At 33.0% G+C, this 18845-nt stretch overlaps 1 protein-coding gene, 2 long non-coding RNA genes and 1 pseudogene across 4 annotated transcripts; 2 read left to right on the top strand and 2 right to left on the bottom strand.

Moving 5' to 3' along the window:
* LOC18604259 (guanine nucleotide-binding protein subunit beta-like protein) lies at positions 682-2920 on the top strand. The gene is made up of 2 exons (XM_007036634.2): positions 682-1645; positions 2514-2920. The coding sequence occupies exons 1-2, from the start codon at positions 764-766 to the stop codon at positions 2613-2615; spliced, it is 984 nt and encodes a 327-aa protein (XP_007036696.1). The 5' UTR covers positions 682-763; the 3' UTR covers positions 2616-2920.
* On the bottom strand, positions 7225-7672 carry LOC18604256. Its single transcript, XR_001927024.1, has 2 exons — positions 7555-7672; positions 7225-7492 (listed from the first exon to the last, which is right to left on the bottom strand). It is a non-coding gene; the product is annotated as an uncharacterized LOC18604256 (long non-coding RNA).
* Positions 7993-9627, bottom strand: LOC108661266. 2 transcript variants are annotated; one of them, XR_001927019.1, is made up of 3 exons: positions 9586-9627; positions 8853-8926; positions 7993-8032 (listed from the first exon to the last, which is right to left on the bottom strand). It is a non-coding gene; the product is annotated as an uncharacterized LOC108661266 (long non-coding RNA). The 2 variants fall into 2 exon arrangements; XR_001927018.1 differs by lacking the exon at positions 7993-8032 and adding an exon at positions 8460-8495.
* Positions 11287-17615, top strand: LOC18604255 (annotated as a pseudogene).

Here is an 18845-nt window from a genome sequence, read left to right as displayed (position 1 = left end):
TCGTTATTACTCATTATGACATGCTTTTTAATTTGTAGATTGATGATGATATGATGAGATGGCAAAAGATAAACAGAAAGAGGATTTTGTGAATTTAAACCAATTAATCTAAAAATATGTTATTACTTTTTATGTCATGCTCTTTGATTTGTATATTGATGATGATACGACGAAAGATAGATAGAGAAATGATGATGGTGGTAAAATTAGAGAAAGCTGGATGATGAGAGAGAAAAACGGGAGCACAACAGATGAATGGTAGGGGAAAAAATTGAAAGCATTTAATTTGTCTAAAATAGTTTTAAAAGTATTTTTGTTATCTTATAGTTAAAATTGGATAAAACAATTAATTTTATATTGAACGTTATTTTTGAAATGGGCTTACGAGGATGACCATCACTTACAATTTCCTCTAAAATTAAGCTCAATTAATTTTGTAAAAAGGCCAAAACTCAATTTATTTAAATAATAAAACAGAAACTAAATTTAATAGTTTGGGATAATATAGGGATTGAACCCAAATTTTGACGAGCAAACATGGAAGGCCCAAATGAAATGCCAAATGGTCAGAAAATTAGGGAAAAAAAAAAAAAAAACAAAAGAGGAGAGTATTGTTTGTCTCCAAAACCCTAATGCCTTATGCCGGTTGGTACTATATATACTTCTTATACTGAGTCGGTTTCGCTTCTCAAACTCTTCCTTGGCCTCTCATTTCCCCTTGAAAAACCCTAGAAGCCGCCCCGCTCCCTAACGCCAAAAGAAAATGGCCGTCTCCGAAGCATTGGTTCTCCGCGGCACCATGCGAGCCCACACCGACATGGTGACAGCCATCGCCACCCCCATCGACAACTCCGACATGATCGTCACTTCCTCTCGCGACAAATCCATCATCCTTTGGCAGTTAACCAAAGACGAAAAGACCTACGGTGTCCCACGCCGTCGTCTTACCGGCCACTCTCATTTCGTCCAAGATGTTGTCCTCTCATCCGATTCCCAGTTCGCTCTCTCCGGTTCCTGGGATGGTGAGCTTCGTCTTTGGGACTTAAACGCCGGAACCTCCGCTCGTCGCTTCGTCGGCCACACCAAAGATGTGCTCTCCGTTGCCTTTTCCATTGACAACCGTCAGATCGTTTCGGCTTCTCGTGATCGAACTATCAAGCTTTGGAATACCCTTGGAGAATGCAAATACACAATCCAAGACGGCGAGGCTCATACCGATTGGGTGAGCTGCGTTCGTTTCAGCCCCAATACTCTCCAACCCACCATCGTTTCGGCTTCATGGGATAAGACCGTGAAAGTTTGGAACCTGACCAACTGTAAGATTCGTAACACATTGACCGGACACTCCGGTTATGTGAACACGGTGGCGGTTTCGCCTGATGGGTCTTTGTGTGCTAGTGGAGGAAAAGATGGAGTGATTCTGTTGTGGGATTTGGCCGAAGGAAAGAAGCTTTACAGTCTTGATGCGGGTGCGGTCATTCACTCGCTTTGCTTTAGTCCTAACAGGTACTGGCTTTGCGCTGCGACGGAGCAGAGTATCAAGATCTGGGATCTGGAGAGCAAGAGCATTGTGGAGGACTTGAAGGTTGATCTCAAGGCTGAGGCTGAGAAGTCTGATGTCACCGACACAGCAAACAAGAAGAAGGTAATAATACTTTATTATCATTATTATTCTAAATATTTTGATTGAATGTTGAAATATAGCTCTGGTTTGATTTAGTTTGTCTGACAATTGGCATGTCACATTTTTGGTAGAAATTTTGGATGCAATGTAGCTTTAGTGTGACTAATTGTTGGAAAGAAATGTTTTAGCTATACCATCATCCTAGAAATGTGATTGTGTGTGCATTTGTATTTTGACCTGTCATGATGTAGATTACTTTTAATTCTGTTTGTTCTGAATATATTAATGGGAATGGGGCTGCTCTGTTAGAATTTAATGCAGTGTATATTGTAATCTCAATACGAATTATTTACCCTGAATTCATTAAGACAAGCATTTTAGTTGCGTTTGCAATCTGTTATAATTGTTTATTTCAATTTTGCAAATCATTTGGGATATTTTAAAATTTCATTGAATGTTTTTTGAGCATATAAGAACTTAGCTTTAATCTTCTTGTTTGTGAATCTGGAGTTATTTTCTCATTAAGCATGTTCCGCATTGCTGCTAGCTTTATTAGTATGCTTTCTATGAAGTTCATTGTTTCAAAACTTGCTATTGTAATGCTCAAAGCTGGAAACTTGTTATTAAATCTCATGGTAAAATTGGTACATGGAATCTTGTTTGTTTTTCAAGTTGTAAGCAAAGTTCTTTTTGTTTTGTTTTAATTTATATCTTGGATTGGTTCATTGGTTGTAGCATGTAGAAGTTGGTTTAATGATTGTACTGACTTCTGTTTCATGACCCTGGTTTTATTGGCTATGATTCAGCAATTGGCTTATTAAGGATAGTGATGGAATTATGTTCATTGTATTGCAAACAATTAAAATTTACATTTATCTGGATTTTGCAGGTCATATACTGCACAAGCTTGAACTGGAGTGCTGATGGAAGCACCTTGTTTAGTGGGTATACAGATGGTGTAATCAGAGTTTGGGGAATTGGTCGTTTCTAGATGCTTTGAGTAATCAGAATATCAACTTATCGCCACAGATTAGTTGCCCTCTTTTAGGAGTTCCAATCCTTTTTAAGATTTTGTTTAAAATGTTGAAGGATCTTTGGGTTGTTCTTCCTTTTTTTTTTTTTTTTAATGTTTGGGTATCGCTAGGCTTTGAGGCCTAGACTATTTTGGTTTGGTTATTAAGTTAGATATTAAATTATTGACATTAGTTGTTTTACTATCTGGTTTGTGCCTAAATATTCGAGTTTGAATTAACTCTAAAGGTTATTGAGAAAGGATATTCATCCCAGTTTTGGTTCCATTGCCCTTAATTCAAAAAAAGGAAAAAGAAGAAAATGGGAATGGTGGTCCTCACTACAGTTACTTCTGCTATGGTAATGTTGTTGAAGCTGTATGTACAAGGTATTGAGGTTTATTCACCAAATATCAACCAGAGTTAAGGTGGATAGTTATACTTATGTTGGAACTCATGCTTATCACTAAATTAATGGTTAATTATAACCAAACCCCGAGGGTAATTGTTGATCATATATAGAGTTATTTTGGCGAACAATAGCATTCAGTTTTCTGTGATAGTCTTCTCTAGTCTCTACCTACAGGGTAGGAGGATATTTTCTGAAAATATTTTCAGCACTTAGTTTCTATCGAAAGATTGGAAAAGAAATATAAATTAAAAAGATTTTAGGGTCTGATTTGTAACAACAAAATAATTTTTTGGAGAAAAATGTAGTGTAAAATATGTTATATGTATTTTATTCTTTGATAAACCGTTGAATAAATTGTCAAAAATATTTTTTGTTGTTTAGATCAATCTATCAAGCCAAGATCCTGATCGCATGAACAAGAATCTCACCCTGCAAAGAAGAAAGCAAAAAAAAAAAAAAAAAATACCCTGTACCAACCAAAAGTAACACATGGAATCAACACAGCTACCTCATCATTCATTTACAGCCATTCCCGTCCAGTGAGCAACGACCATTACTCGACCAACACCCCAAAAACACAATAAAATGCCCTAATCTGTCAGATACAACCATTCCCCATAAACCCTTCCACCTACATACACAATTCAGCAAAATGGTTGCCCCCAAGGTTTCAACTAGATTAACCTGTGCACATTTACAGAAACTTAGCAAAATAGTTTGTGCAGAAGTCACCGAGTCATACTAGAACACTCTCAGGATATCCGTTTGCAACAGGACTCCTTTTGCAAGGTTATTAGCTCTTTGATTTGCCTCCCTCAGAGTATGACTTATCTCCCAACCGGTCAGTCCATTTTTTCACTCTTTCTATTTGCAGTAGTCATTTTCTCATTCTCCAAGGTGTCGGGCTCGCATCTTTAATCTGCTTCACCTTATTACTTGAGTCACTTTCGATGAGAAGCCTTTGGTTCTCTATCTGCTGTGATGCTGAGAAAATAAGGAATGCCTCCCTTATTGCCAAAATTTCTGCTATATTTGAGTATGCCATACCATTTGACTTAGAGTAAAACTTTAACCTCCCCACTTGAGTCTATCAAAATACCTCCAATGCCTGCTGGCCCTGGGCATCCTCTCGCTGCCCCATTGATATTGAATTTCACTTGTCCGTTTTGAGGTTTCTCCTATTCAATCCTTCTTCTCTATTGTCTTTTATTATGTTGATGGCCTTGCTCTGAACGCTGCCTATAAACATCCAACATTGACGGAAACTCCCTAGGCCACTTTACATTTGCCCATTCCGCTACTTTAATTCCAGCCAACTCCAAACATCTTCCTGCATCTCACTCTTTCCCTCTAAATACCATCTCGTTCCTATCCTTCCAAATGGACCATACCACTGAAAAGAATGCTATCCTCCAGGTTCTTTTATCCGAACTCCCCAATTGGCATCCATTCCAAACATCGCGTAACCCTCTAACATTTCCAGAGGATACCCAAACCACACCCCACATTTTACGCCACCCTGCCCATACTTTCCATGTTTCTTTACATTTAGCAAACAAATGATCGCAAGACTCAGACTCTGTGTTGCACAGAACACACAGAAAATCATTGTTAACATGAACTCCTCTTTTGGTTAGTTCTTTCTTCACCCAATTTTGCCATGTAACAATTGCCACATAAATATCTCCACTTTATAGGGAGCCAAATTTGCCCAAACAAACCTCCAAATCCCATTAGTATTATAGGCAGTGACAAGAGTATACTTACAAAAAGAATTTGTAGTATATTTCCCACATGCTTCTTTTTTCCATATGAGTTCATCTTTAAGTTCTTTATTCAGTTGAAACTCACCCAGCACCTCTTGAAGTTGCTCCCACTGTGCAATTTCCCAATCATAAAGCTGTCTCTTAAGTTCAACTGTCTAAATCCATTTTTCATCTTCCTAACTCCCAAATTCAACAATCTTCCCTTTTTTACTTTTTGCCAAAGCAAAAATCCTTGGAACCGACTGCACCAATGTGATTTCTTTAATCCATTCGTCTTGCCAAAACTTCAAGTTTTTACCATTCTCAATTGCAAAACCAATATTAGAATGAAACCTACAAGAAAACCTTATTAGTTGGGGGAAGGGGATCAATAATTTTCTTCCACAATGTTGACACTCTCCTATTTACACTTACATTTGACAAAAGAACAATAAGATCACTTCCAGTTGTTCCAACTAAAATCTCTCTCCACAAACTATCTTTCTCCTCCCCATATTGCCAGATCCACTTGTTTAACAATGCTTTGTTTTTTACTTCCAAGTCAGTCACCCCTATTCCTCCACACTCCTTATACTTACGAACCTTTTCCCACCCCACATAATGTATCTTCCTTTTGTTTTTTATAGCTCCTTATAGGAATTTCTTTTACAATTTTTCTAACTCATTTTTCACTTTGATTGGAATTGGTAGACTTGCCAATATTGACTTAAGCAAGGTAACTCTCCCTCTAAAAGAGAGTGTCTTTGCCTTCAATCCTACAAGCTTAGTCCCAGCCCTATCTAACACTGGTCTCCAAAAAGATGCCGAATTATGGTTGAGCCCAATGGCATCCCTAAGTATGAGGTTGGAATTGCTTCCACCTGACATGAGATCTTCCTTGCCCATCTAATAACAGAATATCATATCCAAAAATTATCTACAAAGTTCTAAACATATCATATCCCCACTGATTATTATAGGTTTCTTTAGTGTTTTAAGGAATGTCTAACTTAGTATTCTTTTTCTTCATTAACACTATCATTAATCTATTCATAAAATAAAAGTAAGATATGTTACTTTATAATGTTCAAATCAATTTCGTGTTTTGAAATGACAAAAAGAAAATGATCAAAATTCCTCTAAGTCTTGGAATATCAAGTCTAAACATCCCCTAACACTTTCAAATGAGTTTGAGAAGACAAACAATGAAAAAAGACTTTGAAAAATGCATTGTGGTCCAAATTTATCTATACATGTTCTTCATGTATCGATACATTTGGATAGGTATCGATAGATTTTGAAATCTATCGATACATGTTCTTGAAAAAAGTCAAAAGTCAAAATTCAAAAAGTCAAACTCAATCTATCGATACATTCTCAAATATATCGATAGAATTGTAACAGAATGCTCATTGCCTCAAAAGTATTAATATAATTGATAAAAGTATCAATGCACTTTCAATAAAATGCTTAGTGTCTCAAAGGAACAATACATTGGTAAATGTATCTATACATTTTAAGTAAAATGTTAAAACCCTTGAAGGGAAGTTCAAATGTATCGATACATGCACAAATGTATTGAGACATCATAATGGGAATTCAAAAATAAAAGAGGCAATGTATCGATAGATTCACATATGTATCGATATAATATGATCGTTGGAGTCTTGAATGAAGAGAAGAATGACAATTTTCACATTTAATGAGCATCCAAATACTCGTGAAACTTCAGCAACTATAAACACAAGTTTCCTCAACATTTATGAAGGTTGGAACACTTTGCAACACAACTCAAAAGAGAAGAAAGGCGTGAAAATCATTCAAGACCCTTTGTACTCTTCTTTTAATCCTTAAAGTCTTATAGTGCAGTATTTATTGAGCCCTCATTCTTCACTAAACACTATACTTAATTTGTTGTTCAGCCTTTAAGAGGCATACCGGTTGTATTTACTTTCTTTTTATTGTATTTGCTTAAGTGGTTAGACCTTAATCAATATAAAAGGTAGAGTGGTTGTGCTTTAACCATAAAAAGACATTATATTAAAAGGTTATGCTTGATCCACAAAAGGCATTGTATTAAACTTGATTCAATAATGAATTTTAAACTCCTCACTGAATCTATGGGAGAGGACGGAGGCAAGGAGGTCGAACCTCTATAAAATATTTGTGTCGTTCTTGTTTAACTTCTAAATCTTACTTGCATTCTAAATTTTCTCTTATTCACTAAGAAGTCAATTGTTTTGTTTATTTTCAAATTGAGTATTTAAATTGAAAAAAGGGTTATATCTTCTAAAAATTTTGAAAAAGAGTTTTTAAAATTTCAAAATAATCCAGTTCACCCATCTCTTGGATTCATTCACATTGAGCTTATTGAACTAATAAGAGCAAGTCTACTGATCTCAAGATAAATTCATTGTAGTTCACTAGCATTGAACTAGGAAAACATGCAAATATTTATTAAACTAAAAAGGATAATGAACAATTCCATCAAGTTGATTGTTCATTGTTAATAATTTGGATTTAGCAGAACACTAGTGTCACCCTCCCATCTACCGTACTCCTCAATGTACCCTTTTTTGTTGCTTGCAAGGGCAAATATTATGGGGAAAATCTGCTTGACGGTACCCCTTTCCACGCACCTATAAAACCAGAAAAGAATTTTCTTGTTGTCACCTACAGCCATCTACATGTTGGAACTCACCTGCATGAAAAAACGTTAGTAGAGAATAGGGGTTTTAGGATTTTTTCTACACTGTAGAATACCTTTTGTTTGTGCTTGCCTCTGGTAGAAGATTGGTTAGGTTTTCTATCACGACTCGGAACTCCCATCGAGCCCGTGACAATCGCAACGAAGCCTCGACAGACATTCTTCCCCCGAATGCCTTTCGAGACCTCGCAAGTCTTTTGTACCAGTTTTTCCATTCCTCTCTCTTTTTTCTTTTTTCTAATAATAAAATAAAATAAAAATATTAATTAAAATAATCTATTTTAGTGTAAAACAATATATATATATATATATATATATAATTTTGAAACATCCAAAAATTAATTTTCTGCACATAAAAAATAAAATAAATTTATACATATTGTAATATAGAAAACTAGAGTATGCAATTTAAATTACAATGACACGTGGGCCCCCAAATACTTGAGAAGGTTTAAGTCTATAACCTTGCTTTCTAGGATGCAACTCCGAAATTTACTTCTCGATGCAATTGACAGTCTACTGCCTATTCTGAACCTGAAAAATGTATAGGAAGAAGGGGTGAGATTATAAAATCCCAGTGAGTAGACAGACATCATCAAAATAATCTAAAGCCGAGTAATAGGAGACAATTAAAATAATTCATCCCAACCCATATAAATAATTGGATTTCATCCAATTACTCAACATGGCTTATGCACTTTTCAAAAACTTGGCCCTTGCCAAAAATCCATTCTCGAGGATACCTCGCGAAAGCATCTTACCGAGACCGCCAAGGCTGTTTATTGTCACACACACAAACACATTTCACCTCTGACAACACAGCCGTTCCTTGGCGTTGGCTGAGTCCCAGTTTCACGTGGTGGCCAGCGTGAAGTGTACTCAAATCCTACCTCGGGAGTTATCCTACGCGCCTCTCCAATCGAGGTAAGCTCAATAATTGGGAACCGTGCCCCTCTAATTAGGCTGGCCCACGGAACCCCCGTCACTGCAGTGCCCACTTTATAATCCACCAACCAATAAAATCACAATAGTATGACATGGCTCACTTAACACATTCAAGGCAAATCAAAGCAGTTCACATATTCTTTAAATCATAAAAATAACCAGTCATACCCACATTTATCATAAGCCATTTAATGTAAAATCATGGATAAACAACACAATCATAGTATAGGTCTCCAATTACTCTATTTTTGAAATCATTATTAAATTTTCAAAAATTTTATAAAATTATTTTATAAAATCTCATTTTCCCATAAAACACAATAATTTTCCAATTAAACCATTTTTTCATAAAATCACACAATTAAATAAATCTACTCTAGATAATTAAGACGATAGTAAGTTTACTCACTGTACTAGGAGTAGATATACTCCTATTCTCGGTCCTCGGGTGTAGTCTTTTACCCGTATCAGATAGCTCACCACCTATCCACAATACATGACACAAAAAATTCAATAATTTGTGTCAAATCAATATATATTATTTCAGGCTCTTATCCATGCGTATGCACTAGATAGGGTGTGAAATGTTTGGACAATCGCTTAATCACAGTGTCCGACCTAACTCGCCTATACACAGTGTAAATTTCTAAAATCTCCAATTCAACTCCAATTCCATCCATTTCAATTTCAATTATCCAATTATATCCACAATACCTCAATGACTGTGAATGTGGTCCAATTTATCAGTTCGGATCACAAATTACGCTTTTACCCCTAGTGGGTAAAAATTTCAATTTTTTTGCACCAAAAATTCCCATTTAATTTCCAACCTCATAATTCATCATTTTTCCATCTAATTCTCTTAAAATAAAGTCAACCTCATCCTCACACACCATTGGCTAGATTCGGCCTAGAGAAATTCATGGAGAAAATGAATATTTTTCTTGTTGTTTTACTCATAAACATGCTAAACTAACACTAAACACTAACATAGTTCAAAATCAAATTAATCTAACAACTTTCTCTCTCTAAACCCATATGATCAGATTTGAATCCATCATCAAAACACATAATTTAACCATGGAAAATAAGGAGAAATGCATGGAAATGATAAATCTTAAGCTAAGCTTGAAAAATCATACCTTTAAACACTTGATTCCTTGAAAAATCACACTTTTTCTTTGAATTTTCTCACTCTAGGGTTTGTTCTTATTTCTCTCTCTCTCCTGCTGGTTTTGGCTGACCCTCCCAATGAAGAATTCTGGAATTTTCAAGCCTTTTAATAGGCTTAATAAAATATTATTATTTTATTTACCTTTTGAATATTTTATTATTTTATTTTTTTCTAGCCATCTTTTTGACTTTCTTTTTCTACCACTCAATCCTCTTCACTTATCCATGTCTTCCATGAAATTTCTAGACTTTTCCAAAGTTTTGGTGGAGTAAATTTTTAAAAATTACACTTTTACCCCCGTAAAGTGAAAAATTACATTTTTGCCCCAAAAACTGAAAAATTGCCCATAGACATTTTTTTCATCCCTTATACTCATACCATTCTCCAATTTGTCAAATGTGATCTAAATTCTCTCAAAATCTCAAATTTTATCCTCGAGTGGAAAAATTACGATTTTACCCTTAGATAGTGAAAATTCCGGTTTGACTCCAAATTGATCCTCGAATTCTGAATTACCATTTTGAGTCATCCCTAAACTGTGAAACTCTTAATTTCACCTTAAAATTCTTATTTGAACTAGTTCGAGGCTTAATCGACTCAATAGTACCATTAGGGGCAATATCGTCTTTTAACGATTTCTCGAACTTCCTAAATATACAAACATTCTATCAAGCATGTGAATGACATTATAATTATTTTACAAAGCAGGGTTTGACATTTTCTCTTACTATCTTTACTATGGCCTTTCTCCATAAATTGTCCCCCTCACACCTTAACCTCTAAAGCCACTTGTTTAATAGAGCTTTATTCCTTAACTCTAAATTAATGAAACCCAATCCTTCATTTTCCTTATAGTTGCACACTTTGACCCACTCTATGTGATGAATTTTATGTCTCTCTTTGTTCCCGCTCCACAAAAATCTCTTTTCAATTTTCTTTAACTCCTTTATCACTCCTTTTAGCATTTGAAAGATGGACATGAAAAGTATAGGTAGGCTAGCAAGGACTAACCATAAAAGTGTAACCTTCCCACTATTGTATAAGACCTTGGCTTTCCATCTTGTCAACCGAGTCTTAAGATTTTCAATGATTAGTTTCCACATTTGCATTGAATTCTAGTTACCTCTCAGTGGCAGTCCCAAGTACACCATAAGGATTTCACTCATTCTACAATCAATGCTCTTTGCTCCTTTTCCAACTAACAACTTATCAACCCCCACACTCATTAAACTACTTTTATGAAAATTGATCTTAAACCTTGAGATAGCCTAAAAGCACCTTAGGATCTATTTAATATTTAGAAGGGTTTTCAACTCTTGTCCGTAGAAAATCATCGCATCATTGGTGAACAATAAATGATAGATCCCTAGTCTATTAGTGCCAATGGGAATCCGTGACATAATACCATAGCCTCCCCTTTGTCCATCATCTAGTTAAAAAACCGGATCAAATTATTAAAAAGAAACGGTGACAATTGACACCCATGTCTAAGTCCATATCTCATCTTAAAAAAAGGTTCTATTGACACACAATCCTTTCAAAAAGGAACAAAGAGAAACAATGTATTGTTTTTTTTTCATATACCATAAAAATAAGAAAATCTTGCTTTTCTGAAAATTCTCATTTATAGTGAAATTATAATAAAAAAAGCATAGTGGCATTCATTAGCATGGAAGGTATCCCTTGAACAACATAACTTAGTTGTTTTTTTTTTTTTTGTGAAAGTTCAAGGGTGTATTAATACGTTAGCTATTAAAATATATTATTTTACAGAAACTATTAAGTTCATGATCTATTTGAGTTAAAACTATTATTATTTTTAGACGCGGGACTAAATTGTTTGTCTTAAACCCAATAAAAAATCACCGATCTTCATCCTTATACATTTCTTTAACTACATTATTTGAATTGATTAGTCTTAGTACTTTAATCCACCAATAGATTAATAGAATAGTACCAAATAATAAATTAAAATGAATAATTTAGGAAAAGTATCCAAGTCAAAAACTTAAAAAATCTTTCTCCAGATGAAACTATGTATGTAATTCCAAATATAGTTTAGCTAGTATCTCATCTTCCTACATTTTGACAGCATATTTATGGCATATGAGTGCAATTTCAAATGCATTTCTTACATCTTACCTTATATAGATTAAGGATTAAATTAAACGTAGAAGGCAATTGGCTCAAGGAAAGCGCGCATACTATACATGGTTTGATTTTTATACTATCTTCAAATCCTTATCCTACATTCTTTATTTTACCCCATGCTTTTTCTATATATATATTATGCCACCCAAATATTGGCTTTTGAATCAAAGCTGTGAATCTTATTACCACTAGGAGTAATCTCAAATCTTCGAAGGTTTTGCCTCTATATTTGTCATCTGCATATTTCCATGGCAAACAATGTTAATGGCTTTTGGTGTTGTAGACACCATATTTGTCCGAGATTAGTCCTATGTTTTATTTAATTTAATTTTATTAGATTTGTTTTGTTTTTTTTTATTTTGGTTGTTCTTGGGTCTTGAAGGTAAGTAGGCTTATAACCCAATGAGATAAATGGGCGAAAGCAATTATCTTTTAGGCTAACAAGTTCATAAACAATAGAAAATAAAAAAATAATAATAACAAATTGGATCAAACTAGGCAAAATTCAAAAATAGAAACATAATAAGAAAATCGAGGAAATCAATCAAAAAGAAAAAAGAAAAAGGAAAGTTCAACTCATAAATCTGCAAAGAATCCCTAAAATTTCTAAATATTATTTTTTTTCTTCATGATCAAGGAATATCTCTCCAATCTCGAATCAAATCAAAGAAATTAAAATCACAGATTTGCAAAACAATCAAAGAAGGGAAGCAAAAGGCCTATAAATTTCTAACCCTTTGTACTCAAAGAATACACGGAGATAAGAAAAGAAAATCACACAAGAAGTTTGAGAGGAGTGTTTTTGAGTTTTTTTGGGTTTTGAAATTTTTAGGTTGAGATTTAGGAATTTTGATTTTGTTTTTTGAAACACGAATTCAATTCAAGAAACAATCGGCTTGAAAAGTTTTCGTGGGTGAAGTTTGGGGAAGTTTTGGCAAAGGGTGTGATGGCCGGTGACGAAGAGTGCGGCGGTAGATGAGGTCTTGATAAAATAAAAAAACATTAAAGAGAGAGAACGAGAAAATAGCAGAAGCAAAACAAAAGAGAAGAAACATGAGCTAGGGTTTCAAAGAAAATTAGAAGAACAACATCGTTTGGAAAAGAAAAGAGAAACTCAAATAGTTAATCAAAGCCGCGTCGTTTTGATTGAAGTAGATTGTTTGGTCTTGGGCTGTGGGCTAACTTGTTTAGGCCTGCTTTGGTTGTTGAATTGGTTAGTGGATTGTCCAAATCCACTTCGTTTGGGTCTTTGGATGACTTGATTGTGGATTGCATTGGACAAGGCCCAATCCCATTCAATTTTTTGATCCAGCTATTAAGTATGGGATTGAACCTTCCTCTTACTTTATTTTTATTTATTTATTTTGTTATTTATTTTTATTTTTGGTATTAATAAAAATACATAAAATAATAAAAATAAATTCTTTTAGGTCATAATTAGGTTAAAATGAAATTTTTATAACCATAACTGGTAGAATAAAATTATAAAAATAAACATAGTAAAGATTTGAAATTATTTAAAAAATAAATCTTTTAAATGGAATTTTTAAGGGAAGTTGTAAGGGGCAATTTTTCTTAAAATTTTTAGGGTAAAAATAATTATGGGACCTTACCATAAGAGTTGGTGGGTAATCCTATATATATTTTTACAAAAAAAGGGGTTTATTTATAAATAATTAGTAAGAACATAGATAAATAAATTATTTAGATTTTGTAAATATAGTTTCATAATGAATGTTTAATATAAAATAAATGGAAGTCTTCTGATGATGGAATTTCAAGAATGTTATAAAGGATAACTTTCTTGTAAATTTTTAGGTGAGAAAATCTTTCTAAATTTTATAAAAAAGGTTGGGGAATTTAGCAAGAATTTTCAATATTAAAGGACATTTTATTTATTTTAAAATAATAATGAATTGGAGAAATAAAGTAGGATATCAAAATAAAATTAATTTATTAAGGCTAAAAAGAAAATACATAATTAATTAGGTACAATTTTGAATAGGCATTGTGAAGGTGCTAATCCCTTCCTCACACGTAATTGTGTTTCCGAACCTAATCGGTTTCGTAGACCACAACCTATTTTTCTAATGAACTTAAGTCAAGCCTAAGACTTATAGATTTAATTACGTGGTCAATCGCACTTAAACAAAAAAGATTGATGGCGACTCTATTTATGTCAAACGACTAAGTTTTAGGACTCATACATTATGACAAATGTAATTGTGACCAATTATGTGGTTGCTTTTCCAAGATTGATCTCAGACGAGTCAAGAAACTAGTTTCACAACTACATGCATATTCTTCTTTTTCTTTGTCCTTACTGCTACCTTGCTTCATTTGATGCATGTGGTATGTTTTTCTTGAATTCTGCTTCTTCTACCATTATTTTCCCTCTATATCCATCAAGTCATGCTAGTATTTTTTCTATTAGGTAAAATTTGGGAAAGATGAGATTTGAACTGTATCTAAGAGTGAATAAACAAAAAATGCACGTATTTATTGTTAAAACAAATGATTAAATATAATTAATACCATTATTTTTTAATATCATAAACTAATATTGTTATTTAGATGCCCTAATACCAATAGTACTGGTATTTAGATATTATTAAAATATTTTTAGAATACAAAAACATAGTTTAGATCCCTTAATTGTCACTTTGAAATGAATCCTCTTCATCAACATGAGAATTGAATGCACCTTAGGTGCAAAGATTTTTTTCTCATTAAATCTGGAAGGGCAACTGCTAGTATGACTGGCAAGCAAAAAGGAGAAAACATGGATGGCCCTAGACATTCTTCATATAATGCATCTAGAGACTAACTCAATTGATAGTCCATGCCGGCACTATTAACTTATTGTTTAGACAATAAACCTAAGAAGAATGAAATTGGTACAAGAGTATATACATAAAAGGCATTAGATTTCTATATATCAAGTTCTATTACTAGATGATTATTGCAACAGCTTAACCTTTTTTTTTGTCTACTTTTTTCTTAGCCTATTATACAATGCAATCCATTTCCCTAGATGATTTATTCCTCATGAAGTAGTACCACAAAGCACTTGCCAAGAATTGAAAATCCTTTAAATTGCTTTCATTCAAGATTGCGATAGAAATGCCTTGACAATTACTCATTAGTATTTGAACTAGATGAATTGTCAACCTAAACATGTCTTGACTACTTTAGGTGGATCCACAATGATTTACAGCATTGGAAAAGTTCAAGAATTACTAAAAACATGATTGAAAGAGGGAAATCGAGTGCGGTGCTTAGATTAGTGATCGTCAACGGCAAGGTTTATATGGAAAAGTCTTACGAGCCTTATCAAACTAGAGATTTGTTTACGTTGTGGGGCATTTTGTAGCTTTTAAGGTTTTACCTTAGAATGCTACTAGACTTGGACCTTTTGTCCTTTACTGGAGACAAGATTATGATCAGGAAAAGGGAGTACCAAGGACCTAATTCTACATCACCATCGCTGTTGTTCCAGTACTGTCAAGAGGAGGAAGCACTCGACATTGTGTTCCCTGACTAGACCTTCTAAGAATGGTAAATTCTTGTACATATTATGACGGCACATTGGTTTTGGGGAAAAAAAGAAAAAAAAAACTACCAAATTTTCATTGCAATTAACTGACTAGTCTTGTTTACTTTGTTTTGCTCTGGCAGGGCTGAGGTTAATATAATGCCATGGGAAAAGATGAGTGCAATAAAGAATTGCAGCAAAAGGTTCAAGTGGGAAGATAGGGTAACTTATGCTTATTGGAAGGGTAATCCAATTGTTTCTTTAGAAAGGAAAGGCCTTCTGAAATGTAACCTCTTAGATAAATACGATTGGAATGCTTGCTTTTATTTCCAAGTAACTACTTAAAATTGTGTTTCTTTCGCCACTTTGAGTCTTTGATGGGCTTCTATAGATTGATTGAAGTCATGAGAAAATTAGGTAATGCCCAAACTAGAAAATTACAAAACCTACACATAATTAACAATTTCTTCTTTATTTTTTTTTTCAAAATTGGACAAAAGAAAATGAAGAAGGATTTAAGGATTCTAAATTGGAAGATCAATGCAACCATAGGTATATGTGAAACCTTCTTTTCTCATTCTTATTGAAGTTTATTTCTTTTTTACCTTTATTATAAATTTTCAATTTTAAAATAGTCATCACTTTTTCTCTTTGATACTAAGAGCTTGTTTGGCCTAGTTTTCTTTTTAACTTAAAACCTATTATTAAGCTCTTATAAAAAATAATAGCTTTTAAAATTAAGCTAAAACTGTTTGGTAAACTGTTTAACAAAATAAATTATATAAGTTCTAATTTCAGTTAAAATTACCATAAAGGGTATTCATGCTATCTTCAATCACCTAATAAGCTATAATGTAATGCTTCAAGTTTGTATATAATTTCATATGTTAAAATCAAAGAAATCAATAAAAAAAGGAATAATTTTCAAACTTGTATAATAGCAATAGTATTAGATTTTTGTTGATCTAGCAAGCAATCGGACCATGATGCTTTAATTTCCAAAAAATAAGAAAAAAGAGAAAACGATGTATTTAATATTAAAATCTTTTTTTGTGAAAAAGAGAGAAAATCTTTAAATAGTACTTGAATACAGTTTTGAATTTTAGATTTTTTTTTCTCTCAATTTTTGTAAGAACAAAAAAATTCTAGATTTTAATATTCTGTTGTTGGATCTTCTGTTTTTTTGTTAATTTTTGTAGAGAGAGGTAAAGAAGAGGGAAATCGTGATTTGCATTGAAGAATGGTAATTTGTAGAGAGAAAGAAAGGAGAGGAAGATTAATTGAGAGAGGGATATTTCTTGAAATTAATGTGTTTTTAAAAGAAGAGAAGAAAAAGCTCCTCTCTGGAGCTTTTTTTTAAGCTCTTTTTTTTAACATTTTGTTCTTAAAAAAAGTGTTCTTAAAAAAGTTATTTTTTTTAAGAGCTTTTTAAAAAATTATGTTTGACTTGACTTTTGCTTTTAAAAAGTAGATAAGTTGAAAAAAAGCTAGGCCAAACATGCACTAATAAGATTTTGAATTTTGCTATGGTACAATTTGCACAAAGATATAAAACTTATGTAGAAGACAACACATGGTCTGTAAGTGAGAAATACATACTTGCAGACGATAGCATAACCTTGATGATAAAGCCTCGATACTATGATTTCTTCTCAAGAAATATGGTGCCAATGCAGCTTTACTGGCCTATCCGTAACACAAGCAAATGCAGAGATTTAAAGTTTGCAGTTGAATAGGGCAATAATCACCTTGACAAGGTATATATATACATATTTTCTCAGCAAATGGAACATGGATTGGAATGGATTGCATCCTAAAATTTCTGTTGTTTGAAACTTGTCTGCTTCTTTATATATCATTCACAGCCCTTTTATCTCATAAGAAGATACATTTCACTCTTTCAGGCACAGGCTATTGGGAAGGCAAGAAGCAAATTAATTGAGGAGTTTCTGACAATGCGCAACATATATGATTATATGTTTCATTTGTTGAACAAATATGCCACCCTCTTGAAATTTAAACCAACAATACCTTCAAAAGCCTAAAGGGTCCGCTCGAAAACCATAGCACGCTCAGAGAAAATGAAATGTTTAGGGAAGGAGTACATGGAGCAGTCCATGGTGAAGTCCCCAGGTGATAAATTTCCATGTGCATTGCCTCCCCCATATGAACCTCAAGCTCTTTAAGCTTCTCTCGACACAAAGGAGAAAATAACTAGGCAAGTGGAGGTGTGGCAGACGGAATTTTGGAAGAAACTGAATGATAAGAAGCTCTCTTCTTGTTTCATTTTCATGGTCATTGTTACCAAATAAAAAAATTATTACCATAGCCTGTATATGATTGAACATATCATCTGGAAATTTTGTCCGAATCAATTAAATAGAAGACAGATTTCCATGCAGTCACAGATTATTTTCAAAATTAATTATGTTTCCTTGCTTCAACAAAAATAAAAAGATAATATGAGTAATATTAACTTCTAGAATAAAATACAAAATCCTCCATAATGATAGTTTAGGAGATAAACATATGTAATCACCACGAAAACTGAAAAAAGAGAGGGGGTTCTCCAACCATTGTATATTATCAGTTAGACTGGGAATCACATGAGATACAAAGAAAACTAAAAACAGAGGAGTAGTTCTCACATATAAAACCATAGATTGTAAAGGAAAATGCCTCCTTTGACGACGTCAAAGCTCATCTCCCTTGGACCTGTTGCTTGCAACTCAACTTGAATGCCATCCAACTGTCTCTTGAACTTTCACCAATTGAAGTATGAGAAAATGTTATGAAATCCCATGTCAAATAAGTAAAAAGAAAAATTTTGAACTTACAAAGGTAAGCATATTTGAATAAATTAATATTGTGAAAAGGAAATAGTTATCAATATGATGAATAGTCACCGGACAATGATGATAATCTTTAAACAAGAAAAGGGAAGCAACTTCTCCAGGCAGTCACGCCCTGGTTTGATTTTAACAAACTTATTGGCAAATGTGACATCTCATTAAAGGTGAATTTTAAAGTAAGGCTAACTTTACTGTAAGGTCAATTAAATTAATTTTTAAAAATTAATAAAAACATGTTTAACAAATTGACAGGTTAACAACATAAATAATTTCTAAACTTATCCATTTTTTATTAACAATATAGATCATTTTACATTATTTTATTTTATTTTAAATATTATTTAATTTTTATTTTTATTCTTTTTTTTACTTTAAAATATAAGAATATTATTATTTTTAATACTAACATTGCATCTAACTAATTTAATTCAACTAAAATTATTATTATTACTTGTTACGTTAAATCTCACACGATTACGTCAATATTTTTACAATACTTTGTCTACTTTCATAATTTTTTACGTTAATTTTTACAATTTTGCGTCAAGGTTTTTTAAGTACTAACTTTCACAATAATTATTTTTATCTTTACTATTATCCATTCATAGATTAAAACTTATAAGCCACAAAATACTTTAAACTTGAAAATAAAAATCTAAATGTTTAATTTTCCAAAAAATTATGTTTATT

Source organism: Theobroma cacao, chromosome 3 (assembly GCF_000208745.1).
Source record: "Theobroma cacao cultivar B97-61/B2 chromosome 3, Criollo_cocoa_genome_V2, whole genome shotgun sequence".
Lineage (NCBI taxonomy): Eukaryota > Viridiplantae > Streptophyta > Magnoliopsida > Malvales > Malvaceae > Theobroma > Theobroma cacao.
The sequence above is the reverse complement of the archived record's forward strand: the minus strand, read 5'-3'. Positions and strand labels throughout refer to the sequence as shown.